The following is a 27,937-nucleotide window of genomic DNA, read 5'->3' on the forward strand; positions in this document are numbered from 1 at the left end:
TAGCATTTGCCTTTGGTCTTGTTATTGGCTGAAAAACTTTAGAAATTCGTTTTGAGGGGTTTGACTATTAACATTTCAGTCAAGACAGGTGTGTAGCACTCTTCCAGAGATATGGAACTGCCTTTGACATATTATTACGTAGGATAGTAATTTCAGATATTAATATTGCTACTTCTGGTATCTGAGAAGCTTCATGTCGGCACTTTAAAGCTCACGGCGCCTGCCGAAAGGGGTCCAAGAACTTTCCTTTTTCTTCTTCGTTTATCTTAAAGTAAGCAAAGTAAGAATGGAAGTCATTTAATAATTTCATTTCCTAATTGTGACATTTGCATTGTTGATGAGTTGGATTTGGCTTTAAGGAGAGCGATTCCGAATTTTCGAGCATTTCCGTGTTGGAAAAGGCTTCTTACGGGTGTTTGGACAGGTGGAGTATACTATTCGAGAGCGAAATATTCGTGGAGCGTTGGGTTTACATTCACCCCTGCGATATTGACACAGGCATTATCGGCAGATATAAGAATATTACGGTAATGTATGCATCCAAAGCGAGAATCATTTGATTTAATGCAATTTATGCGTGTGAATGTTATGGAATACTGATGTACTTCAATAAGTAATTTATGATCAACGTGTTACTACTGCTCTTGCGACCAAAAGTGCATAGCAATTTCATCGACTTGGCTTTACATGGCTACAGGATGAAAGATGCCAGATCCTGAAACGGTGCTCAAAAAGCAAAGTTGTTTTTAGTAATTATTGTTTATTTTTGCACGCACCGAATGGAAGAAAGGATCTGGAGAACGGGAAGCGCCGCAATCGGACCGATCAGAACCAGCCCCCGCTCCCCGCCCCACTCCAGGGAGTGGGTTGCCTCCGGATTCGATTGACAGCCGGGGACAGCAACCAGCTCTGCGGCCTGGAGTGGCTGAGCCAATCATAGGAGAGCAGGGGTGGGCCCGGAGCGCGGCAGCCACATATGCAGCGCGGGCGGAGCGGGCTGGCTCCTGTCTCACCTTGGGCAGCGCGCATGGAGCAGCGCTGAAAACCGCTGCAGCATCGGCAGGTGGAGCCGCGGGGAGCGGTGGTGTTGCTGCTGCCGCCAACGGGCGCCAGGTGAGTGCACGCAAACAGAAGGCGGCCGGTAAAATAATCAATCGCAACCCCCCACCTCCCCAGTTTAATGCACAGTCTTAAAGCCAAAACTGCTGGAGAGGGGGAGTTTTGTTGCAATTATGTACTAGTTAGGAGCGAATCTCTCAGGTGACAGCTAACAGTGGCAGTTTTGTTTCCGACTTTGTCGGGGCGGGGAGGGGGGGGGGCTGGAATTATCTCAAGGGAGTGACTTTACTCTGCTTAGAAGGTCGTGCTGAATTGAACCATCTTCTAACCTGAGTTCTGGTAATTGGTTTATTATTGTCACATGTACCGAGGTACAGTGAAAAGCTTTTGTTTGCATGCCGTCCAGACAGATCATTCCATATATAAATACATCAAGGTAGTACACAAAAAAAGGGAAGTGGGGAGGGGGTGGGAAACAAGAATGCAGAATATAGTGTTGCTGTTACAGGGAAAGTGTAGTGCAAGTAGACAAAGTGCAGGGTGGGGTTGCAGTGGTGCAGATTCCAATCTCGGTTAGTTGTGCATTGGTTGGTTTGGTTGGAAGGGTTGTAGTGGTTGCATTTGGACCATGTGTAGGTGTTTGGAGGGGTGGGGCTTATGGAATGGTTTGCATTACATTTTGTGTGTGTGTGTGTGTGTTCCTGTCTGCTTTCTCTCCAGGTGCATTCCCTTGCCCCTTGCAGTGCGTGCCCAGGTGCGTGGTATCATTGATGGGAAATCAAATCGACCGGATCACCCACCTGAACTACAGCGAGCTCCCCACGGGCGATCCCTCGGGCATCGAGAAGGACGAGCTGAGGGTGGGGGTGGCCTACTTCTTCTCGGACGACGAAGATGAGCTGGACGAGCGGGCACCACAGCCCGAGAAGTTGTGGAGGGAGCCGAGCCCGTCCAGGGAGGGCACAGCGGCGGTGCTGCTGCTGGGTGAGCTGGAGTACTCTGCCTTCTGCTGCCACGAGTGCATCTTCTCCAAGCTGGGTGGCAGCCAGGACCTCAGCGCCTACCCGGTGAGCGCGCTGCTGCCCAGGTGCCGGGCGGGCGACCTCCTGGAGCTGGCGCGCGGCGGCGGGCAGCCGGCTCACTGGGTGGTGTACGTGGGCGCCAGCCGGGTCGTCCACCTGCAGGGACAGGAGATCCGCGAGGAGCACCTGGCGCAGGTGAGCGGAGGGCGCCTGGCGCGCATCGTCAATGGCTGGTACCGCTACCGGGCGCTGCCAGCCGAGCTGGTGGTGCAGAATGCACGGGGCCACGTCGGCCTCCGGGGCCGCGAGGTGTGCTGGACCAACTCAGAGAGCTTCGCCGCCTGGTGCCGGTTCGGCAAGCGGGAATTCAAGGCAGGCGGGGAGGCCCGGGGTGCAGGAGGGCAGGAAGGCGGGCAGGTGCAGGAGGGCCGCTACCTGCTCAAGCTGCACCTGCCTGACAGCAGGGTGCACACGCTCAACTTCCCCAGCCTGGAAGACCTGATCAGGGAGAAGCGTCGCCAGGACGCTGGCGGCAAACTGGGAGTGCTGAAGGAGCTGTCGGTGCTGAACCAAAAATAGCCAGCTTCCCCCGGGAGGAAGGAGGCAGAGCAAAGCTTTATGCAGAAGGAAGGAGGTCGATGGGAGCTCAAGGCCACACAATGAGGTTGGACATTCCTGGCATGGACTCTTCCCTAGTGAGGGGCTGCACCTGTCCCCACCCGCCTCCCTCCAAGAGGATACGGTCCCAGCACCTGCTGTGAAGTAGGATGTGGATTGGTTGTTATCTTCTTCTGTGACTTGCCTTCATTTGCGAAAATGGTGAAGACATTTGAGGTGTGAACTTAACATGTGCATTTTTCTATCTGTCACTACTTACTCGGTCATTTTGTGCCAAATTTTATGTCATGATTTTGTCCTGGACATTACAAATTTTCCAACCCAGAGCTGCTTTCATTGTCCTTGGGATGGCCTGTGTTGAGGAATCCTTTTGTTCCAGTTTTGTTTGATTTCTTGACATTAAATCGCATTTTTTTTTTGTGTGAGTGTGTGTGGTTGCGGGTGGTAGGATGGGGGGGGGGGGAATGTGGTGGATTGCAACTTCAGTGTTGTGACTACTAAACATATTGGTCAGTTTGAGGGGTTTACTCCTTCCATGTCTATTGAAGACATATTAATGAAATGGAATAAACAGCACTCTTTTATCGTTCAGAGAAAAGTTCCCAGATAACCTGTGCGTTTGGATGAAAGTGCTCTCAAGCCTTGGGGATGGTCTATCACTCAGATCTTCTTTCACAGTTTGCAAAGCACTTTTGAAGTGACTGAGCATTCTAATACCTTTGCATTTAGAGCAGACTCGAGGGCTCGTAAATGCCACTCTTGCTGCTGTTCCTTCTGTGACCATTTCAGAAACAGCAGCATTGGTCATGGAAAGCTTGTGGTGTGAAGTTTTTTGCTTAGGTTATTGAGAATTCTAATCTATTTCCCGTTTCTCATAAAAACAATAGTGAATGCCCTACTACATCAGTGGGAATCAATGGATTGCAGGAATCCTTAGGGAACTTTTTTAGGAAATATAATTAATGTAAGAATGAGGCTTGTAAATGTACATGTGTGTGTGATGTACCATCTGTTTCCTTTTGTATTTTCATATTTTTGCTTGGAATGGGATAGTGCGTACAAAATCTGCTTACCCCTTACAAGTACTGCTCTTGATTAACTTGCCAGGAGTCACTTCGGCCAAACTTTGTCTCCTCAAACTACTTGGATAAGGCAGTGGAGAGATGGGGGTGCTCACGTTAGAATTGGAAGGTCTCAATAGAATTTTTTTAAAAATATTTCATTAATGGAAATTCTAGGATGTAATGGCTTTAAATATAACCACTTCCATGTTTTCTTTTAATTTTTATTTTCTATTACAATTATTTTGTTATATTTGAAGGTGCAATATTATCATTGCTGTCACCATTGTGCTGTTAAAGTGGATTGTAATATGGCCACAGACCGGTTTGTCAGTCTTCATGTACAACGTGATTCAGACCAACTGCCAGTTGAAATAGTAACATGAATAACCCATGTCTTGTGAAAGAGCAGAGCTTCATATCTTCTTGCAGTTACAGGCATTAGTAAGTGCACTAAATACAGAGTATATACTTGCCTTTCGCTCTGGACATTTTATTGTGCAGGATAACTTGAAATGTGATAAATTTGCCATTCAAATACTGGCCAAATAGTAAAAGAACTGTCATTCACTATTTTCTGCACCATTGGTTATTGAGCACATGACTAGAATGTCGTCAGACTGTTGCTTTTTATTGTAATTCGATTAAATCATTTGCCATGATGATAGATCCAGACCCAGTGTTAACTGAACCACTGTCCCCTGCAGTGCAAAGCCAAAACAAAATTAAAGTTACATTACAGGCTATAATATCTTCCTCCCTGTGAAACTAATTTCAAAGGAAGATTGAAACAGGAATAGGCTATTCCTTTGTTTGAAGAATACTGTACAGTAGGCTGTTGTCTGACTATGAATCAGTCCAGACTGCTGAACATCCTTAAATTTTAAGGATTGGGCTACTGAAAAATGTGGGCAGTGGTTAATAGGGATGTGTGTTTGGTGATTTGTATTATTGCCCAAGACTAAATTCTTGCTAAACAACAGACTACTGTAATCTCATTTTAAGTATTAGCCAGATAATGTATTTTCTAACTTTTGTAGCTAATGTTAAAAGGATTAATAAATTAATCAATAATTTTATTTCTAATCTGCTGCCTGATTCTAATCAACTATCATAAAAGAGATTTTTAAAGGAACTGGAGGTTGAGTAGAATAATTCATAAGGATTCTTTCTGGAATAATTTCCCTTTTCGAGCAGGCAGTAGTGAGCATTTCCATCTCTGAGTTCAACACTGAGTTAAACTCTGAGTTTAACTCTAGACATGCAGCCAGTGCCAACAAAGCTATGATAACAAAAGCTGACTCTTTGCAAAGTGATAAAAATAAGACAAAAATGCATAAATAGAACTCCTGAATTTAGCTTATAAATTAATTGGGAAAGCAATATTTGAAATTGATAGGTTTAGGCTACCTTGTTCTTTAGATTTGTTAAGGAACTTGATGCGTTAATACTTCAATTGCTGTTATCTTTTTCTGGTTTGACTGACTGAGATATAACATCTACAGGTTATCCGGAAAGCATACAAGTCCAACTGTGGAAGCTTAACATTTACATATGATGTATAGACATTTGATATTTTTTTTCTATATAGAGAGCTTAACCATCAGCTTTAATAGTGGGATGGATCACAGGTTTTAATAGTATACTAAAACAGAGAACAAAGAACTGGTGCCCTACTAAACCACTAATCCACATGCCCTGTCATAATTTAACCAGCTTGTCTAATTATTGTTCATATTTCCATAGTAAATGAAATAGAAATCATTCTCTTCCTCAAATTAGCTTAGTTATTTTTGATTAATCTCATTCACACTTGGCAAAAAGCCAGTGCCTCCTGGAACCTGGCTTTCCTCTCCTCATGTACGGGTATGAGCTCAAATAATAGAGGTCTTGTTATTTAAAGAGAGCACTACACAATAAATTCTGCATTTTCTAATGGCTGATTTTGGCTTGCTTCACTATAATGATAGTAAAGGTATTTTGAAGGGCTTTTTGATATGCAAGGTCAAGTACATGCAGGAAGCAAGGTGAACATATTATTCAGTCTTGCAGTACAGATGCCCAATTAAAGTATATTAGACTTGGGACAGTGACACAAAATAAGAGATGGAGACTCATCCCTTTGCTTTACTGTTTGTCTGATTTAATATTAATGTGATTGAATGGCATGTGAAAACAAAGGCTGTTTCCTATCACCTACTTCACACAACTGTTCACAGTGAATTAACGTTCCTGAGTTGTTTCTCCCCCCTCCCACCCCCTGTCAGGTGATCTCATCTACTTTATTTACATTGCATCTTTAAAGTTGTAAGAGATTTTACAGGAGCATTGTATGACAATGAGTCACGTGTAGATATCAGGCCAGGTGAGCAAAGGGGATTACACAAAAGACTGCAGATGCTGGAATCTTCATCTTCAGCCCTTTGTCACTTCCACCTGTCACCTCCCAGCTTCTGGCACTGTTCCCACTCTCCTCTCCCCCATCTTCCTATCACCCCTCCTCACCTGGATCCACCTATTGCTTGCAAGCTCTTGCTCCACCCCTTCCCTCCACCTTTTTATACTGGCTATCTCCCCTGTATCTTCCAATCCAGATGAAGGGTCTCGACCCGAAATGTCGACTCTGTTTCCCTCCATTGGTGCTGCCTGACCCACCGAGTTCCTTCAGCATTTTGTGTGTTGCTCCAGCTGAGCAAAAGATTTGGCAACGGTGTAGGTTTTTAAAGACCTTTACAAAAGTAAAGAGAGAGCGAGAGAGATGTGAGGAGGTTCAAGGAAGGAATTCTAGGCCTTGTCAGGCAGTAAGAGGCATAGCCAGGATGATGAAAGATTTAAAGTGAGAATGTGCAAGAGACTAGAATGGGAAAAATGCAGAGATTGTTTTGGCTGAAATCACTATGAAGCATTAAATCAAGCATGGTCTTCTCTGGTGGGAGCTTGTGGTTTGAAATGAGGAATACCAGGTTTCGTGTAAGCTGTTGTAGAGTGTACGTCCTGTGTCTGATCACTTGTAAAGCTTTTGGGGCAACACAGTGGCTCAGCCAGTGGAGCTGCTGCCTCAGCTCCAGTGACCTCCTGACCTCCAGAAATGTCTATACAGAATTTGCAAGTTCTGCCTGTGACCACGTGGGTTTCCTCCCACATTTTAACGATGTATTAGTAGGTTAGAGATGACTGCAGATGCTAGAATCTAGATGAAACATGAGGATGCTGGAGGAACTCAGCAGGCCCGGCAACATCTGTAGAGAAAAGCAGACGGTCAATGTTTCGGGTCAGGACCCTTCTTCAGGGCCCTTCAGGTGTTAGTAGGTTAATTGTCCACTGTAATTTTCCCCTAGTATGTACATCAGTGATAGAATCGAGGAGGAATTGATGGGTATGCGGGGAGAATAAAACAGCATCATTCTAGAATTAGTGTAACAGGGTGTTTGATGATCAGTATGGACTTGAAGAGCCAAAGGGCCTGTTTTATGCTGCATGACTTTTAATTTAAATCAAAATCCTTAATGTTTTGTAAAATGTTGTAAATGATAAGGTTTCGGGGAACCTTTCCTTTTGCCAACCTTCTACCAGCATTTTACCCAAGATAAGGAAAGACCAGGAATGGAGGAATAACTTTTCATGGAGTGCTGCAACTTTATCTTTTTTTTAAACATAAATGATGGAAAAATTCACATGATAGGTATTAAATTTAATGTGGTCACAGTAGGGTATATAAGGATGCTTGTCAGGCTTGGAATAGGGTCGAAGAACACCAATTTCCCAGTGCTTTGTGCTACATCCCAAGAATGCTTGAAATGTTTTGGGTATTCTGGCAGACAGCTAAATCAGCCACCTACTTTCATTACTGAAGCATCTACTGCCGCTGCCTGGAGTTCCCTCTGTGAAGGCTATCGTGAGTGGTTCGGGTTTCCTGGTGCAGTTGTGACCAGAGAAATGGCATCAAATGAGTTGAAGTTCAGGAAGCAAAATGAGAGATTTACATTTGTAATGCTCTGCATATCCCTTTCGGGATACTCAGAAGTACCTTGTAGCTATTGAAAAAGCTTAGAAGTGTTGCCCCTGTGGTAATGTAGGAAACACAGCACCTGGCTTATGTACAATAAGTTCCAACAAATAGCAGCCTGATGATGAACAGACCTGGCCATCATGCTACCAGAAGGATGTGATTGCACAGGAGAGGGTGCAGAGGAGATTCACCAGAATGTTGCCTGCATTGGAGCATCTCAACTTTAAGGAGAGATTGGACGGACTTTTATTTTCCCCTGGAGCAGAGAAAATTGAGCGATGACCTAATAGAGGCATACAAAATTATGTGGGGGATAGACTGACTGGGTAGATTTTTTTTCCATGGTGGGGGTGTCTGAGACAAGAGGGCACAGATTTAAGATGAGAGTTGGGAGGTTTAAGGGAGACCTGAGGGGAATTTTTTTTCACACAGAGTGATTGAAGACTGGATTGTGCTGCCTGAGGAGGTGGTGGAGGCAGATACTCTCACAACATTTAAGAGACATCTGGACAAGCACTTGAATTGCCAAGGCATTAGAGGCTATGGACCTAATGTGAGTAAATGGGATTAGTATAGATGGGTGCAGAGGTCAGTTTGGACATGGTGGGGTGAAGGGCCTGTTTCTGCGCTGTATGACAATGACTGTATGAGATCACCTGTTTCTGTGGTGCTGTTTGGGGTATAATTATCAGCAAGGTTGTCCTGCTTTTTGTTTTGGATCATTCACAGGATGTTTGTCACTGACATGACCACCATTTATTGTACATCCCTTATTGTCCCTGAACTGGTATCAAGAAGACTATTGCTGTGGGCCTGAAGTTGCATATAGTCTAGGCTGATAAGGATAACTTGATTTCCTCCAATGAATGACATTTAGTGAGCCAGATGGGCTCAATAATTGATTCCAGTTTCTTTTTAATTCCAGATTTATTTAAGTGTTGGGTCTTTTTGTTAATATATCGACCCAAGAGATCTTAGCTTAATGTCCCATCCAAATAACGACTTTCCTCTCAATTACCAAGGCTTAGAAGCCTACAGGCCTAATGGGGGTAAATGGGATTAGTGAAGATATGTATGGAAATGGTGGGCGGAGGGCATATTTCTGTGCTGTACAACTCTATGACTCTGGGGGGGTTTTGTGGGATTTGAATCCACAACATTCTGAGTGACAGCACACTTCTGGGCTCCTGCAGACCAACAATCAGCATTCTTTCCTGTTATCTACCAAATTCTCCCTTCTCCATCCGTACACACTCTCAAAAGTCTCTGGGATGTAACTGAGGGTCACAAAATTAATTTCCTTCAAACGCCTGGTTGTCTCCGGAGGATGACTTGTGCAAATTATTGAAATGTGACCTAGCACCCAACCAAGAGCTGGCTTCCCTGTGCTGCAACGCGCCCTCTGATAATTAAGTTAGTTCAACTGAAGTGTTCTTCAGACAGGATGCTGATAACTTTCCATAATTTGGACTGGAATTAAAAGCATTCTGCATGGAAGTATTTGCCTTTTTGAGACCAGATTTTTGCAGTAATTAATGGTTTTAACTTGTACCTAAAGTATCACAAATCCAGCTCAATGAGACTGTGATAACAACAATGATTTGTTATAATGCACTGAAAAGATCAAACTTGATTTTTAAATTCATAATCTTGAGAGAGAAGCTTGGGTCAAACAAAATGTGATATTGTTCTTATTTTTCCAAAATAGAGTTACTATAAAAGTAATTGGTCTAGTTCTAGTTTAAAGCATTGTTAATTAGATTCCAAGATAGAAGGTAGCAGGCTTGTATATGTGAACATAAACCATAAATAGCTAATACCTCACATTGTGTAAAATCTACATCCGCACGAGTCAAAGCTGTTACCTGGAGGAAAAATATTCACAATTTCCAAAGCCATTCCAAATGTACTTCAATAGAACCTAATAGAACTACAATTTATAGTCATTGTATTTTCTGCCTGGATCAGGATTTTTTTGCTACTGTGGTGCTTTGAAGTTTATGTCTGAATCAGAATTTTGCTGAGATCAGGTACGTGTTTATCTAGATGCCACTATTCCAAATGTAAAATGTTGCTCCTTGTTATTTCCATATTAGTAATCAACAGATTATTTGAGAATCGCATAACATTTCTGAAATTTTATCATGCCATTTTATAACATAATTTTAGCTGCTCGGTGTTTTTTAAAATCTTACATTTTATCAGGAAAATATATAAATTGTCCAAGCTACTGGCTGAATGTCACTGAATCAACGTCAGAAAGGACAGCTCTGTTCAAATACTAATGGAAGTGTTATTGTCTATTGTTATTCATTACAGAGATGCAAGTAATTTTAAGATAAATTTCAGATTGGTAGAGGAATTGGAGTGGAGCCCTGATTTTCCTGTTCTTTCCCAGCGCTCATCATCACCTAAATTAGGCAGGATGAGGAATATCAGAATGGTGATCCAGTGCCAGCACCCTACCACTTTTTGTGATGCCCTTGTTTTCCCTGCCAGAAGTGGTTTCAGGTGCATGAAGTGTTCAGCCAAACCTGGCAGGGTGCACTACCACAGTCTGCCCCCATCAGTATTCTGTTGCTGCTGGGTGCCGAGGTCCTCTGACTCTCCTCCTGTCCTCTCGTGGTCCTTGTAACATCCTGCACACCTTGCTTTTCCTCTCTTCAACCTACATCCCCTCCTCCCCGGTCCCTACATTTCATGTCTCCTGCTCATCCCACCCTCACTTTTTGGATCTGTTGCCCCCCCCCCCCCCCACACCCCTTTTTGCTACATTGGGACGTTCATTCTCTTACCTCCCCTTACTGATCTTTTACATGGCAACGAGGTGAGATCTTTCCTTGCACATGCTCATTCTCAATTCTCAGTGAAACAAGATCATTTCAGCAACTATGAATGGTTAGAGCTCGGTCTGTCCTAAGCCTTGATGGTACAGGAAAAAAGTGGGGAAAAATGAAGTTCTGTTGTGTGTGACTTAATACCTATTGATGGCTTTTTGATGCAGCCATTGTGTTATGAACATACAACTTAGAAGCAGGAGTAGGCACTTAGACCCTTGCATTTACTTTGCCGTTCAGTAAGATCATGGCTGATCTATGTTATCCTCAACTCCATATTCATGCATACTCCTGATAGTTTCTTGATAAGCAAGGGGGTGAAAGGTTATCTGTTTCCACCCTCTTTGTGAAGGGTGTTCCCAGTTCTTTCAAGGCACCTGTAGCACAGGTTCTGCATCCCAATGGTTTGCCCAGTGACACACCTGTAGCTCTGGTTGTCCTATTTCTGGCCTTATTGTTTGGATTCCTCCTGGGTTTTATTGGTCTGTTTCCATGCAGCCAGCTGGTAAGCCTGCTTTGGGTTGGGATAAGATCAGGAAGGATGGACTGCCACAGAGTGAAGGCATCGTGGTAGTTGTACAGGGAATCTTGAAGTTCTCTTGGTGATTGGACACCAGTGGCATGTTAGTGGAGTAGTTTGCAAACACTTGGGTAATCTGGAGAATGCATTGATTGGTACACGAAGATCCCTGCATCTGTAGGAAGCCACACCAAATCGTACACCTAAGCCGACTCGATAGGCTTCACTGCAGGCAAATTTGACATCATTTCCACCACTGGCTCTCATAATGGCACTCTTCAGTGAATCTATGAAATAGTTATGATGTAAATGATGGATCATCACTGTGATACTAAGCAACTGCTAACCATGTGGAACAGCCATCCTTATTTTCCCACTCATTGAAGGCATTGAGAACAATCATATTTTAGCATGTGTTACACATGGAGTCCTGATGCCTGAAGGTCGTCACAACTTTTCCCCCTTAATCTGGATGAAAGCATACATAATACATACGGTCAACAGAGTCCAGTGTTAACAACAAAACTGTAAAACATTCCATTATTTCCAAATTCAGTCTTTTTTTTTGCCTAATGCAAACAATGCAGCTCAGGTCATGCTGGGATATCACAAGTAGATGGTAACATTTCATCCTCAGTGATGTCCTCCTCCACCAAATCAGTAGGAGGTGAAGAAACTTCTGGTTCTGGAAAATCCTACTTTGAAATTACAATTACAAGCTCTAGTATCTCCATTGTTCCTCTGCTACACCTGTTTGGAACACGGTGCAAAGCTCAGCCTTGCCAAATCCACTTGCATTCTGACATGTCTGCTTGCTGGTAACTGAGTTCTGTAGTTTTCTGTGGTCTGTTCCTATAGTGAAACAAGAAACGTGCAACTTCCTGTTCATCATCTTCAGTCCATCTCTCCATCTGAACTTCCCCTTTCTGCCAACCTGTTTGAGGTTAGTTGGCATAGAGCCTTGCACATCCATCTGAATCAATTCCTTCTGAGGAATTTGATAACTTCAGCAGCAAGCTGCTGCTGTTGTCCATGACAAGCAACTCTGGAAGACCCTGTGTGGTGAAGATCGTTCTCGATTTTGAAATCATTGCTTGTGGTATTGAAGTATCCATAGCAACTGATCCACTTAGAATATGCATCTACCATGATCATTCTCATTTTTCGCATAAATCGACCTTCAAAATTCACATGCAACCTTGAACATGGTTTATTCAGCCAAGAGCTAGAAGGAGCTGCTGGTGGATCCTTACAACACTTTTGACATTGCTGACATTTTTCACAGGGTTCTCAAATTGCTTGTCCATTCCTAGCCACTGGACAAAACATTACGCAACTTCCTTGATACATTAAAACCTAAGAAATAGGAACAAGAGTTGGCCAATCAGCCTGTCAGTTCTGCTTCACCATTCAACAAAGTCCAAACATGGCCTCAGCACCACTTTGCCACTCTCTCTCCCTGCACCCCTTGATGCCCTGTAGTTGAAATGTTTGCTGATCTTCACCTTGAATATATTCAGTGATTCTACCTCCACAGCTCTCTGGGATAGAGATTTCCAAAGATTGAGAGAAGAAATTCTTCCTCACCTCACCAAACAGGTGACTCCTTATTCTGAAAATATGCTCCACTTCTGGATGAAACTAGAGGAAGCAACCTCTCAGCATCCACTTTGCCAACAACCCCCCCCCCCCCCTTAGAATCTTCCATGTTTCAGTCAGATCACCTCTTAGTCTTCTTTACATCAGTGAGTACAGGCTCAACCTTTCTTCAGAAGTCAACCCCTTCATCACAGAAGTCAACGTTGTACATCCTTGCGCTGCTGCTGATGCAAGTATATCCTTCCTTAAATATGGAGACCAAGGCTTTATGCAATACCCCATGTGCAGTCTCACCAGTGCATCAAAACTTCCTTTCATATTTAGTAACCCTTGCAATAAAGACAAACATTTCATTAGCTTTCCTAATTCCTTGCTGTGCATGCATGATAATGTTTTGTGTTTAATGTTTTAGGACCCTAGTTCCTTTGTTTCTTTTGTCTCTAACTGCTGGTTTATAAAGTAATCATTACCATCAGGCTGCATCCTACCACAGATATTCCTGTTGTTCTTCCTCCTGCCTCTTTCTGTAACTGTTAAAACAATGGTGGATTTCTCACCTTCCTGGGCCATTGACCCAAAATGTCGATTCTCCATAGCTGCTGCCTGACCTGCTAAGTGCCTTTGGCACTTTCTGTTTTTTTGTTTCAGATTTTCAGTAACTGCAGTTTTTTTTTTGCAGCAAGACTTACATCCAAGCACCAACATCTGTGAGGAAAATAGATGACTTCCTCCTTTCTGCAATGACATTTGCAGTGAACATGTGTTCTATTGTTTCTAGGTATCAGTCCATGACTAAATTGAACTATTAAAGAAATCCAAACTACAACTGTGGTCAGCTTGACTTTGCCATGACATACAGATGCAAGCTTAAAAGATTAAATCAATTAAATTCAGCAGTTAACCATGCTTCTCCACAGCCTCAGAGAAATAACTCGCAATCTCATGAAAGTGTCCAATTTAGTCCTTGTCAGATGAAAGATCTCAGCCTGAAACATTTGTCCATTTTCCTCCACGGATGCTGCCTGACCCACTGAGTTCCTCCAGCATATTTTTTGCTCCAGATTCCAGCATCTGCAGTCTCTTGGGTCTCTATAGTCCTTGTCATCAGTTATCATACTAGTACCCTTCAGTGGATCCGAGTACAATGAACATGTTATAAAACACAGAGTTATCACTGTGAGATCTACAACCATGGGAATCAGCCACCTTTTTGTTCTACTCACCCACCACAGGGCATTAATAGCAACAGGATTATGACACAAGTTATATTCAGAGGTCTAGTGCCTAAAGGTTATCAGTAACAGATAGGCATTTGGTCATGCAGTTTGGGCAGCCGACTGAGAGGGAGCCCCAAATGGATTCTGAGGCAGAGAAATTAAGATTAGAGTCATACAGCACGGAAACAGGCCCTTTGGCCCAACTGGTCCATGCTGACCAAGATTCCCATCTAAGCTAGTCTCATTTGCCCACATTTGGCTCATATCCCTCTACACCTTTCCTATCCATGTATCTGTCCAAGTGCCTTTTACATGTTGTTAATTTACCTGCCTCAATCATTTCATCTGGCAGCTCGTTCCATATACGTACCAGCCTCTGAGTGAAAAAGTTGCCCCTCATATTGGTGAATTTACAATCACTGTTGAGGCATGGCTTACAGGTCCATATGGGAACTGGCCAGATTGACTTCAAATAGGTGCCCTCACCTGAGGCACAGTTACGAGGCTGCTGCAGGGGCAGATACTGAGAAAACTTTTCCTCAGCCCGTACACATCACGGATACAGTTTCCTGTGAACATCTGATCCTTTTTGTGGAATTACAGGTTTGTAAAAACCAGGCGGTTGCTGGTCCTGCTACTGTTCACCTTGATATACTTCCAGCTCGGTAAAAAAGCATAAGAAGATCGTACTGCTAATGTTCAGAGATCCGAAGAGCAGATTACTTGGTGTAATTTCTAAATTTACAAACTAAACTCCAAAATGTAGAAAATTAGCTCTACTGTGAACAGAAGTTTTCACTTAAGCAGTCAAAAAAGCAGCTGTATAATTGAACTACTTATCAGAAGATTTCCCTGTCAATTGTCAAGCTGCTTCTGCCGAGTTCTGCCCCTGCTGTCATTGGCAAGTTGCAGCAAGCCCATATAACCTGTCGACAGGCAGTTAAATGTACAAGTCAGTGTTACTGTTGTTCTGATTGAAGGATTAAACTACTGAAATTATCAACCTGCCTCACCTGAGGGGCTTGTTTGCATGCAACCTCACACAACTGATTAAGTGAGGAATTCATTGGGCTGGAGTTGGATCCCTGATGAGCTATTACTTTCTGTGATTTGAAACCCTGCAGCTGATCCTAATCCCCTGTGATCATGTGACTTAAAATTCTGCTCAGAGTTGTGAGCAGTCTGTGGAAAAAAAAGGGAAGAAGGTATGTAGAATTCTCAGAGCCCTAAACAAAGGAGAGGATATTAAACAGGTAGGGCAGAGACACTGCTACTGCAGGGGTGAGTGAGTGAGTGAGTGAGTGAGTGAGACAGACACAGACACAGACAGAGAGTGAGAGAGAGGCACTCTCAGTAAAAAGAAAACAACCATGAGTCTGGCACCAAAAAAATATGTTAAACCAGCTTTGCAGCAGGAGTAACATTCTGTCGTCTGAGAGAAGTCTTGCATAATAGTAAGGTCTCCCACGTGTTACTATACACTAAGATCTGCTATCCTTCCTATTGTGGAGGAAAAGGGGTCGATCATGTCATGGAGTTGAGTGTTGTGGGACCATTGGAAATTTGGAGTGAGGTGGTGTTCAGTATGGAGGGTTAAGGTATTGATGATAGGGACACTTGCTTCATGCACATGGGTCTGGAACTAATTCTAGAAACTGAGTGACCCTCTCACATAAGTTCTGATCGTATTTAGTTGGTTGTGTTTTAGATTAACATAATAGACAAAAATTGTGGAGCTGTGCAAAACAACCTCTTGCAAACTGTATCTACATTTAGGACCCCCCATCCTGGAGAAACAGGAACCATTTTAATAGTGTGAAGGCTACCCAAACCACTGTTCACTTCATACTGAAATGTGCTTGGTCTGCATACACTCCAACATATAACATATTTATTCATTAAAAGTGCTAGCATGATTCAACAATTATTATGCCTCACTAATTTGAGGTGTTGGCGGTGAGTCACCTTCATAAACCACTGCAATCTGTGGGATCAAACTGCTCCCACAGCGTTGTAGACAGGAAGTTCCAGGAATTTGATGATTAAGGAATAGCAATATTTTGAACCAATGGAGCATGAAAGTAGTGGTGGTTCCATTGCATTTGTCATGTAGCCTTGGGAGAGGCTGTTGATAAAGCAGGTCATGGATGGTACATTTCATAGCTGTGTGCACCAGCATTGGATGAAGTTTATGGGTTGAATCAGATCTGAGGTGCTACATGCTTTGAGTTATTCTTGTTCTTACATTTGTCTTTTGTCACTGTGTGGCTTCAAGTGGACTGGAGGTGTCGATGCTGCAGCTGACCTGTGAAACAGAGCAATCTATTGAGGGTGAGAGATCTTGGAGTGGAGCCTGAAGCCTTGTCCCTAGATAAAGTCAAGTTTATTGTTATGTGCACAAGTGTGGTGAGGTGCAGGTACAATGAAAAACTTGTTTGCAGTAGCATCAGAGGCACACAGATTCAGACAAACAGCGCACAGAACATAATTTATACATTATGCATAAATTATACAAGACTGAAAAAATCTGTTCAAAATAAAGCATTTGTGCAAAAGAAACACAACTGGAGACAAGTTCAAGAGGTGGCTCATAGTGTTCCGTTGCTGAGGTAGGATTAAGGTTGTGCAGGTCAGTTCAAGAACCTGATGGTTGTAGGGAAGTAGCTATTCCTGAAGCTGCTGGTGTGGGACTTTAGGCTTCTGTACCTCCTGATGGCCTTCTGAGAACTTATTCTATCAAATGACTTCTGCACTGTTTCTAAATATCTCATTATCAGGACAGTCAAAATGCATATAAATAATCTTGAAAACGTATAAAGTATTGAAACAAATTAAAACACTTTTAACTTGCATAAATAAATATGTTTAAAATGAAAATATAGGAAAACACTTCCCCTCGCTTGCATCTTCCATCCAGGTCAATAACTCCATTCAAATGAATGGGGCTGTGCTGTATAAACTAACTACAGCTGCCGGTCCTGGCATCTGATCTCAGTTTGATGAGGAGCTGCCGGAAACTCTATTGGAAGCAAGGACAGTTCCTCATCATACTGAGCTCAGGGACCAGAGGCAGAGCAGAAGGTCACTTGGGGTGAATACTGCATGCAGTTGTCTCTTCTATACAGAACTGCTGGCTAACCATAGTTTGACTCATTGTCTAGGGAAAAGTAGCCCTAAACTATGGTTCACCTATTCATTTATGTGGGACCTGCAATACCACTGAAGAAGTATTGGAAAGTATTCCATCACTCTAGTGACTTCTGCCTTGTGGAAAAGCTTTTGGGTATGAATTTGCCATTTTTTCAGTCCCATCTAGAACATTGCCTTGGCATTGCTCCGTGCAGGCACAGATTGCCTCGTTATTTTGAGACATTGCAAATGGAAATGAAACTTTGCACTCGTATGCACAGTTCCTTACCACTGGCCCAATGATTGAGGAATAAGGTATTCATGAAGCAGCTGAAGATGTTCGGGCCTAGGGCACTGCTCCAAGGAATTCCAGCAGCTTATGTCTTTTAGCTGAGATAATTGACCACCAAGAACAGAATGTGGTTGCAGCCCATGCGCCTGTTCTCAGCCATTTTTTGATGGTGTGTGGAGTGAATTAAATTGGAGTCATAGAGTTGTGCAAGCATGGAAACAGGCCTTTCAGCCCACTGCATCTATGCTGACCATCATCCCTATCTATACTAATCCCACTTGGCTGCATTAGCTCCATATCCCTCAAAGCTCTGCTCATTCAAGTAGCTGTCAGATGCCTCTTAAATGTTGTTGGTTCCTGCCTCCACCACCTCCTCTGACAGGTGATTCCAGATATCAACTACTCCTTGTGTGAAAAATTTCCCCCTCAAATCTTCTTTAAACCTTTCACCTTAAACATATGGCCTCTAGTTTTAGATACCCCTACCATGGGAAACAGACTCCAGCTACCTACCCTATCAATGCCTCTCATAAGGTTATATCTCTATCGTGTCACCTCTCAGCCTCCTTTGCTCCAGGGAAACAGTCCCAACCTATCCAATCTCTCCTGATAACTCAAGCCCTCTAGTCCAGGTAACATCCTTGTGAATCTTTTCAGCACCCTCTCTAGCTTAATCACCTTCCTATAGTGTAGTGAACAGAACGGCACCCAATACACTAAACTGCACAAAACTCCACACAAGTGCGGCCTCACCAACCATTTATGCACGGGCACTTCAAATGCTACTTGTACCGCCCCACATTCACCACCTACATGATCCTGCTTGTTTCAAACTATTACTAATAATTATTCTAAGTTCTGACAAAGGGTTTCAGATCTGAAATGTTCCTCTTTCTGCAGATGCTGCCTGACCCACTGAATGTTTCCAGTATTTTCTGTTTGTATTACTTATCCCTGTCTCTCTCCCCTCCCACCCCAGGACTAGGGGAAGCTGAAAAGCTTTCTGGCTCACAGGGAGTGGTTGAAGTGGTGCTTACCTTGGGGAGACAACAGCTTCTGCTTCTATTGCACTGCCGTTTTCTCCAGTTGTACAACCGTAACGTGACGTGCCCACTCCTATACACAAAATTGGCTGGTAAGCATCCATAACCATGAGGTTCTCCAGAAGAGGTCGAGGTAAATCATCCACTCAGCCATTCTGGCTTGAGATAGTTGCAAACACTTTCACCTCATCTTTGTCATTCAAGTGCTACTCGCTCTCATTTTTGCACTTCACAGCACTGAATGGTTCCATAACAATCATCGGAGATACAGTGCTGCCTGGCTGCAAATGAGGGAATATGTGGGGAGGAGGGTCTCCAGGTGGTGCCTCTAACATGTAGGATGGGCGCATGGGACCCCATGCTCATGGGCGGGCCCAAGCCACTGTAGGCAAAGTCAGCATTCGTGCTACAGTTCAAAACATCTGTGACGTTAAGGATTTAAGTGCACAGATGCTCTGATCTGTGCTCACTGTTACCTCAATGAGAATTTTAGTGCATTAAAAAGACTGGGGGATTTATGTTTTGGTGATGTCCCTTTAATTCACACTGGATTTACAGTTGTAAATGTTCAGTTAGGTGTACATCTTAAGAACATAAGAAATAGGAGCAGGAGACACAGAGATGCTGGAATATGGAGCAACACACAAAATGCTGGAGGAACTCAGCAAGTCAGGCAGCATCTATGGAGGGAAATAAACAGTCAATGTTTCAGGTTGAGACCCTTCATCAGGACTGAATAGGAGCAGGAGTAGGCCATCTAGCCCATCGAGCCTGTTCCGCCATTCAATAAGATCATGGCTGATCTGGCCGTGGACTCAGATCCACCAACCTGCCTTTTCCCCATAACCCTTAATTCCCCTACTACACAAAAATCTATGTAACTGAGTCATAAATATCTTTAATGAGGTAACTTCTGCTTCCCTGGACAGAGAATTCCACAGATTCACTACTCCCTGGGAAAAGCAGTTCCTTCTCATCTCAGTCCTAAATCTATTCCACTGAATCTTGAGGCTATGTCCCCTAGTTCTAGTCTCACCTACAACGGAAACAACCTTCCTGCTTCTATCTTATTTAACCCTTGCATAATTTTATATGTTTCTATAAGATCCCCCTTCATTCTTCTGAAATCCGGCGAGTATAGTCCCAGACGACTATGTCTTCTCATAGGCTAAACCCCTCATCTCTGGCATCAACCTGGATGAGGGGGTTAGCCTATGAGGAGAGACTGAGCCGTCTGGGTCTATACTCCTCTGCACCTCCTCCAAAGCCAGTATATCCTTCCTCAAGTTAGAAGACCAGAACTGCATGCAGTACTCCAGTTGCAGCCTCACCAGTACCCTGTACAGTTGCAGCATAACCTCCCTGCTCTTAAATTCAATCCCTCTAGCAATGAAGGCCAACATTCCATTTGCCTTCTTGATAACCTGTGGCACCTGCAAACCGACCTTTTACGATTCATACACAAGCACTCCCAAGTCCCTCTGCACGACAGCATGCTGCAATCTTTCACCATTTAAATAATAATCAGATCTTCCATTTTCCTTCCAAACTGGATTACCTCATATTTATCAACATTATACTCCATCTGCCAGACCCTTGCCCATTTACTTCTTGTTGAACTGTGAATTAGTAATGATCGTACAATGCAACCTTTTGATTTAACTTCCGATGGTACCTAAATAGTGGTGCCATGCATGTTGATGACATTATCACGTGTGTGAAATATGATGGGGAATTTATGTTAGCATTAGGGTGAATCGTAAATGGAAGTGCCAAGTGCAAATTCCTAATGGGCAGGTTTACAACAGGAAGTGGAAGCAGATACTTCCAAAAAAAAAGTGGACAAAATTTTTCTTATGCTCAATTTACACACAAAAACAGGTGCGAATGGGTTCATTTTCCCAACATAAGTACTGCATTTGGCAATCATCTCAATGAATCATGTAGGCCCTAAATTTGAAAGCAGTGGTACAGTGAGGCATGCTAGGCCTTCACTTGGATACCAAACTAAATGATTGTCTTTTTATCTTTCGGGTTAGCTCATTTCACTTCACTGCAGACTTTTACCTAAATTTGTAAAAAAAAATAAAATTAGTTTCAAAATTGGTTAATATGATTTGAATCAAATTCTTTAAGGCCTTGTTTTGAATGACACTTACACAGTGGATGTAATTTTTATTCTTGGCAGCTGCATCCATATCATCCTGTAAAAATCACCCCAGTGAGTGATAACTCTGTCAATTACTATCATACAGTATGTATGCCAATAAGAGAAAGATTATTGTGGAACTCCTCTACGTTACGAGTAATTAACAGTGAAATGACTGAAGCCAAGTTGCATAAAGACACTGTGTAAGTACTGTTTGATCACGAAAGATTGTTTAACTAAAGGTGATGGTCAACTTTCTTTAACAAAAAGATAAGTACAGATGAGGAAGCCCATTCAGGCCTATCTTCTTCAGATATGTCCCCAATTATCCTCCAGTTGCCCTGGATAATTCCAGAATGTTTATCCTCTCCTTAAAAGCATAACTTAGTTATTAATCAGTTCATATGTGGGAGAGAATGTCCTAATATCAGTACTGTTTACAATTCAGTACTCCTCCTTTCATGAAGCAGTGCCATGGAGTCATAGAGAGCTATACAGCACAGAAACAGGCCCTTCAGCCCAACTCGTCCACACTGATCATGGTGCCCACCAAGCTAATCCCATTTGCCCACGTTTGTCCCACATCCTTCTAAACCCCTCTTATTCATCTACTTATCCAAATGTCTTTTAAGTGTTGTAGTACCTGCTATAGTAATGAAAGGACATGGCTGTCACGTGACACCGAGTACTGGTCGAAAGTGACACCACTGTCAATCAAGGTCTGGCTCCACCCACTCATTAGTGCACACTCTTGGCCATTCGTTCCTGTACGCACCTTTTGTACCTGACCACAACCCATTGGACCTGTTGAATTACCTGAGCTAGCTCCACACAGCTCTCCAGCACTATAAAGGATGCCATGTGTGCATGGTCCTTTCTCTTTTTCGATTGCTGCAGGGGTCGAAGCCATGCCGAGGGACCATTGGTAAGAGTGTGCACTTCTACAGGGGTTTGGGAGCGTCTTAAGTAGATTCCTGGTAGTGTGGAGCCAATGCTTGTCCAGAGTCAAGAGGTTCAGGCACCATATTATGTTTTCCCTGATCGTTTGTAACTAGTTTCACTGTTTGTGTGTGTGTGTGCACTTCTTCACCCCTGTTGCAGCTCCCCTCACGTTCTGCGATCACCTACGTGCGTGTGTGAGTGTGCATCTGTTCCCGTCCATTCTGTTCCCACGTTTGTCTATGTGAATAAACCCTTTTTCAAAACCCAAAGACTGTCCAGAGTCCTCTACCTCTGAGACCCAAAAAGAACCTTTTCTCACAACATTTGGCGCTGCGAGCAGGGTCTTAAAGGTCTTGGCTGGACACAGACGCAGGCAGGATGTTCTGGAACAAGGGAAAGAAAGAAACTGTAGGCACTGAGGAGAGGATTCCCGGATGGACCAACAAGAGTGAGGGATTTGGGAGCTTGGCCAGTATGCTGGCAGAACACGGAGAGTCAGTGGACTGGCCTGAGCAGTTAGATCCATGTGGTGGCCGTCCTCCAGAAGTCAGGGTTCTCCAGAATCAAAGGGGTGCCTTCTTGCTTTTGGCGTCCCTCCTGAGGCATCAGGTTGAGATTACTAGCCAGTTGCAGAGTACATGTCTACAGAAGGAAAAGGAGATAGAGACGCTCCGGCAGTGATGCTGGATGCTGCAGGAGGCAGTTCAGACTGCCCAGACCCGGGCCAATGATCTCGAGGCCAGGGGTACTGAGGTCACCTGCTGGCTGATTCAAGTACAGCAGGCGCAAGCCGACTGCAGGTCTGGCTGGCAACCAGACCCGTTTAAAATACGAGCCTTGGTCCAGCAGGGCGACAAGCTGGATGCATGGCTGGGGGATGGGGACATATGGATGGACAATGATGAGGAGGGGGTACCTGAAGAGCCCGAGCCCCATCACACCCGCACCCTGCCCTACAGACCCAAGCCCCTGCAGGCTCGACTCGTCGTCAGATGGTCCCAGGTCCGTCACAGAAGTGAAGGGAGTCGGGATGGGACCCCCACAGGGGAAAGTGCCCGCAGTCCCTCTGAGACCACGGAGACCCGGGATTCTCCGTTAAGGAGCCCCCAACGTGAGCCTCTCTCACCAGGAAGCGAATGCCCTGGGGAGCTTGTTGGACCAACAGAGCATTAATAACGGCCTGCGGGTGCCACTGGGGGGGATTGGGGACACCACTACCCTGTGGGATCGGGTAGTGGCCGCCATGAGGGTCCAGTACCCTACCCTTCTTGAGTGCGATCTATATAGGTGACCACAGTGGAGCACAGTTAGTGAGGGCACCAGGGTCATCAGGGAATGGGCACTAGTGACCGGCATTTACACGGGAACGGGCGACCTTGAGCTGTTAGAGAATACCACAGCGACCAGTGCACTAGCAGGGTACCTGGTTGCCACAGCGCGCCCCGACCTGAGGCCAGTGGTCCTGCCCCTCATGGGACCGGCTAGCAGGAAGATCGTAGGGGAAGCCATCAATCTCCTGGAGGGGCTAGATTACATGCAGCAGGGGGCACCCACACAGGTCCGTAGAGCGGAGACGAGGGATGGGGACACCACTTCTTGTCTCATGCGCAAACAGTTGTACCTGGACCTGTTGTGCGCAGGGGTGGACCGTGCTAGCATAGATGGGATCCCGATGTCCACTCTTCACGCACGATGGAAGAGCTCTGTGGGGGAAAGCCTGGCTGGGGGATGACCCATGACCACCCTGGGTCCAAGTCTGACACGGGGCGCCCCCAACCACTGCACCACGTGGGCTGCCCCCACAGACACCGATACTGCCTCTGCCCCTCCCCCACCTGAAACAGCCTTCCCTGCCCTCCGGGCTCAGCTCCGGGACCTGTTGCGACAGGAAATGTCCCACTTCCACCGGCAGGAACCCTCACCCACGGGGTGGTAACCCCCCACCCCTCTCCCATAGGATGAAGGCCAGGGTCCCCAGCACGTCTGCTCTGTCACCCTCCCATGCCTGGGGGACCTGAGGCCACACATACCCATAGTGATACACGGGGGAAAGGGGAACGTGCAGAGGTGGATGGCACTTGTCGACACGGATGCCCAGCACACCATCGTCCCGGGGAACCTCGCTGCGTGGAAGGGGGCACAAATGCAGATAGAGGAGCTGGGGGGTTCCCTTTTGCCCGCAAAGGAAGTCAGGGTCTGCATGACCATGGGGAACCAACCTCCCCGAACTGTAACTGTTTTAATTGCAGACTCCACTGAATGCATACTGGGGATTAACGTCTTAAATGGACAGTCTCTACACACCAACTGGGGCAAGTTCACCTTTGGAGTCGCCTGTGCTACGGTGGTGTTGGGGCAGACAACTGGGAACCAGTTGTTGTTCCCCCTCCCTCCAAAGTCATTTGCAGTCAGCAGTATAATGTGCCGGAGGGACACCAAGACATCACGGAGGCCATCCAAGCCCTGCTGTGGGGGGGAGTCATTAGACCCACAGCGTCCCATTTTAATAGCCCCATCTGGCCCATCTGCGAGAAGAATGGGATGTGGCGCATGACACACCCCCCCCCCCCCCCCCCCCCCCCGCATCCATGGTACCCGACAGTCACGTTGGTGGAAGATATCTCAGGGCACCCAGACAAACCATGGTATGCCGTTGTGGACCTGGCTAATGCATTCTTCTCCATCCCCCTCCACCATACCTCCCAGGACCAACTCGCATTCACCTGGGATGGGAGACAATACACATTCCAACATCTACCACAGGGTTACATCCACAGCCCCACAATATGCCATGGGTTAATCTCTCGGGACTTGCAAGCCATTCAACTTCCCCCAGGGGTGTCAGTCACCCATTATATAGATGACGTACTTTTACAGGGGCCTTCAGAGACTATTGTCTCACACAGTCTTGATATGTTAATATCCTCCCTCAGAGAGTGGGTCTGGGCCATTAATATGGAAAACGTACAAGGCCCAGCCCAGTATGTATTGTTCCTTGGAATCCAATGGCACACAGGCAGGAGAGACATTCCTGAGTCTGCACAGAACAAAATTTTAAATTTTGCCATCCCCACTAACAAGATGGACACCCAGAGTCTCGTGGGCCTCCTTGGCTATTGGCGGCAACACATACCTCATCTTACCACACTCCTGAGACCCCTCTATAAGATCTCCCGCAAGAAAGCCACCGCCTTGTGGGAGCCTGAACAGCAGGCCGCCTTTGAAGCAGCCAAACAGGCAGTGGAGCAAGCCCTGTCCCTCACCCCCACCAGGAAGGGGTCCACTTTGAGTTACAGGTCTCCGCTAGTGAGTCAGTGGCCGAGTGGAGCCTCTAGCAGAAGGTCCAGGGGCGCAGAGTCAAGCTCGGCTTCTGGACCAAGTCACTGCCTGAGGCCGCCACCCGCTACAGCCCCTTCGAGCGCCAGCTGCTGGCCTGCTACCTGGCGCTCCTCGCAACCAAGCACCAAACCGGTACCGACCCCGTGGTTCTTCGCCCCCACCTGCCCATGATGCATTGGGTCAAGTCCCCTGACTCCACACACAAAGAGGGCCGAGCCCAGAGGTCCTCGATAGTGAAGTGGAAGTGGTACATCGTGGATCGGGCCGAACCCTGTCCAGAAGGGGTCAGCCGCCTCCACAAACAGGTCATGTCCTTCCCCCAGTCCCAGGACCCACCCCTGGACATACCTGAGATCCAGCCCTCCCCCGTCTCCTGGGGCCGACCCTTCGACTCCCTCAACCCCGAACAGAAACTGCCCGCCTGGTTCACAGACGGCTCCAGCCTCTGGAAAAATGGGAAACACCATTGGAAAGCGGCGACACTTCATCCTGCCACGGGGAAAACATTGACAAAAGAGGGAGCGGGTGGGTCCAGCCAATTGGCCGAACTAGCGGCGGTAGCACTCACCCTACAGAACACCACTGGGCCAGTCCACATCTATACCGACTCTTGAGCAGAAGCCAATGGTATGGTGGTGTGGATGGCACAGTGGCATAAAATGGGGTGGGAAATTCACGGACGCCCCCCCTGGGGACAGGAACACTGGTGCTTTATTTGGGACCAAGCTGCCCAAAGACAGATTTCAGTCCACCACGTGGATGCCTATACCCACAAGAATACCCAGAAGGCCATACATAATGCCGCTGTGGACCAGGCTGCCCAGATATGCTACGCTACCGTCTACCCGGATGAACCTGACCTCAGCGCCCTAGCCTCATAGCCACACCGCAAGAGCAGTCACCCTAGGGGCTTACGGTACGCAGCGCTGGGCAGAGCAGTTCGGGGTCGTCCTCACAGTGGACCAGTGCAAGACCACTGTCGTTAATTGCCCCATCTGCCAACAAGTAAAACCATGGGGCTGGCCAGCAGGACCACCGGGTCACATTCGCCATGGCACGGGAGCAGGTCGCGTGTGGCAAATAGACTATATCAGACCGCTTCCATGCCATAATAAAAAGCAATATGCCCTGACGATGGTGGACACATACTTGGGTGTCCTGGTGGCGGTGCCCTGTGAGAGGGCCGACCAGAACAGCACCATCAAAGGATTGCAGTACCTCTCCTCCATCTATGGAGTCCCCTGGGAGGTACAATCTGATCAGGGCTCACACTTTGCGGGGGCTAAGGTACAGAACTGGGCGGCTGAGGTGGGGATCTCATGGCTGTTCCATATCCCCTACCATCCCCAGGCATCAGGCCTGACAGAAAGAATGAACGGCCTGCTGAAAGAAATGATACGCACGCTGACGCCCTCCCGCACACTGCAGGGGTGGTCAAGCATGCTGCAGCAGGCCATTGACCAGCTCAATACACGGCCCACTGGCCAAGAGGGGGTCCCCATTATCCCACCAACTAGCACACTCCCCACCTCCCGACTTGCGAGATCCTGAACTCTCCAAGACCGAGGACTCCAGGAGAGTCTGGGTCAGACAGCCACAAGGCCCCCTCAGAAGGGAGAAGTTGTTGCTCGTGGTTCCGGGGACACGCGTTGGGTCGCGATCCCAGGTTGAACTAACATATCCTGTCTTCACACCCAACACCTGATCCACTGAGAATGAGTTTGTTCCTCAGCTCCCCCCCACCCCCTACAGGATGATGGCTCAACTCCAGTCACTCCTTCTGCACACTGCGATGATCGGCATCGGAACGCCTGCTAACACCTTCCTCCGCATCGCATATGACTTTGCCAACACCTCCAACCAATCAGACTGCTGGATTTGCATCTGAACCCCAGCACATGCCAGTGAAGCTCTACCATTTACAGCGATTCCCCTCGATGACCTCCAAATGAACTGCTTACACAGACTTTTTGCGCCTGTCGAGTTCGGTATATCGGTTTGGGGGGGGCCGGATGGCTGTCCACCGCCACCCCCCTCACCACTACAGGACACTCCTTCCAGCGATTCCTGATGGGGTGGGTGTTTCAGGAGTTGGTATATCCCTTCCTACAATTTGACCTCCACCTGAGTCCCAACCCTCAGAGTCATCCCGCAGCCACTGAGTAAGCCGAGGGAATGTTGGTGCAGACTCCAGAACGACCACAGTTCCACCTTTTCAGTTGGCCATAGTGACTGCGAGCAGAACTGGTACCCAGGGGCCTCAGTGACCACCGCCGGCAGCGCTGCTAAGCTGGGAGCTCCCTGGACTTTGAACGGAACCCACTGGATTTGTGGGCACCGTGCGTACCCGCGGCTCCCCACGAGCTGGTACGGTTGCTGTTTTCCAGCATTTGTGGTGTCCTATATCCATGCTCTCAATGACCTTGGGGAGCACCCGGCATACAGTGGCCTCCGGGACAATAGAGCCATCACGGAGGCGGAGAGGTTCTGGATGATAGCCTTTCCCACATATGGCATGGCCCGACTGTCCCGTGAAGTCATCCGGATGACCAGCGTGCTCCAGACGATGGCGGGTGAAACAAAAATGTCACTGCAATGTACCAAGAATGCCCTGACGAGGATGGCAGTGGAGCTGGCTGCTGTCAGGATGGTAGCCCTTCAGAATTGGATGGCCCTGGACTACCTACTCACTGCAGATGGTGGCACCTGTGCAGTAACCTTTATCCCTGATGAGTCCAGCAACATCACCAACCTGGCTGCTCACATTCAGGACTCGGTGACTAAAATACAAAAAGCAAGGGACCAGCTCCTCCAGCACGACACCCCATGGGGAAACTGGTGGCTGTTTGGGTCTCTGGGGGGATTGTGGGCAACTGTCATCCACTGGGCCACTGCCCTCGTTTTAGTTGTTATAGCTATCTGTATTTTGTGCTGCGCTTGCCAGATTATTAGAACCACTTCTGCCTTCCATTAGTACCACATACTGATGCATACTTGTTAGCTTAGTTATAGCTATTCCCATGATTGGCATGTGGTGTAACTTTCGAGGGGTGGAATTTAGTATGTTATGTGACACCATCGAATACTGGTCGAAAGGGGCA

General features: G+C 46.2%; 1 protein-coding gene across 3 annotated transcripts; it reads left to right on the plus strand.

Moving 5' to 3' along the window:
- The first annotated feature begins 218 nt into the window (after positions 1 to 218).
- Positions 219 to 4,330, plus strand: lratd1 (LRAT domain containing 1). Of its 3 annotated transcripts, none has more exons than XM_052025288.1 (3): positions 219 to 280; positions 787 to 1,113; positions 1,780 to 4,330. In XM_052025288.1, exon 3 carries the CDS (start codon positions 1,830 to 1,832, stop codon positions 2,658 to 2,660), a length of 831 nt encoding a protein of 276 aa, XP_051881248.1. In that variant the 5' UTR covers positions 219 to 280; positions 787 to 1,113; positions 1,780 to 1,829; the 3' UTR covers positions 2,661 to 4,330. The 3 variants fall into 3 exon arrangements, with proteins under 3 accessions (XP_051881248.1, XP_051881247.1, XP_051881249.1); XM_052025287.1 differs by lacking the exon at positions 219 to 280 and adding an exon at positions 403 to 527; XM_052025289.1 differs by lacking the exon at positions 219 to 280 and having other exon boundaries at positions 779 to 1,113.
- The last annotated feature ends 23,607 nt before the right edge of the window (positions 4,331 to 27,937 follow it).

Source organism: Pristis pectinata, chromosome 10 (assembly GCF_009764475.1).
Source record: "Pristis pectinata isolate sPriPec2 chromosome 10, sPriPec2.1.pri, whole genome shotgun sequence".
NCBI lineage: Eukaryota > Metazoa > Chordata > Chondrichthyes > Rhinopristiformes > Pristidae > Pristis > Pristis pectinata.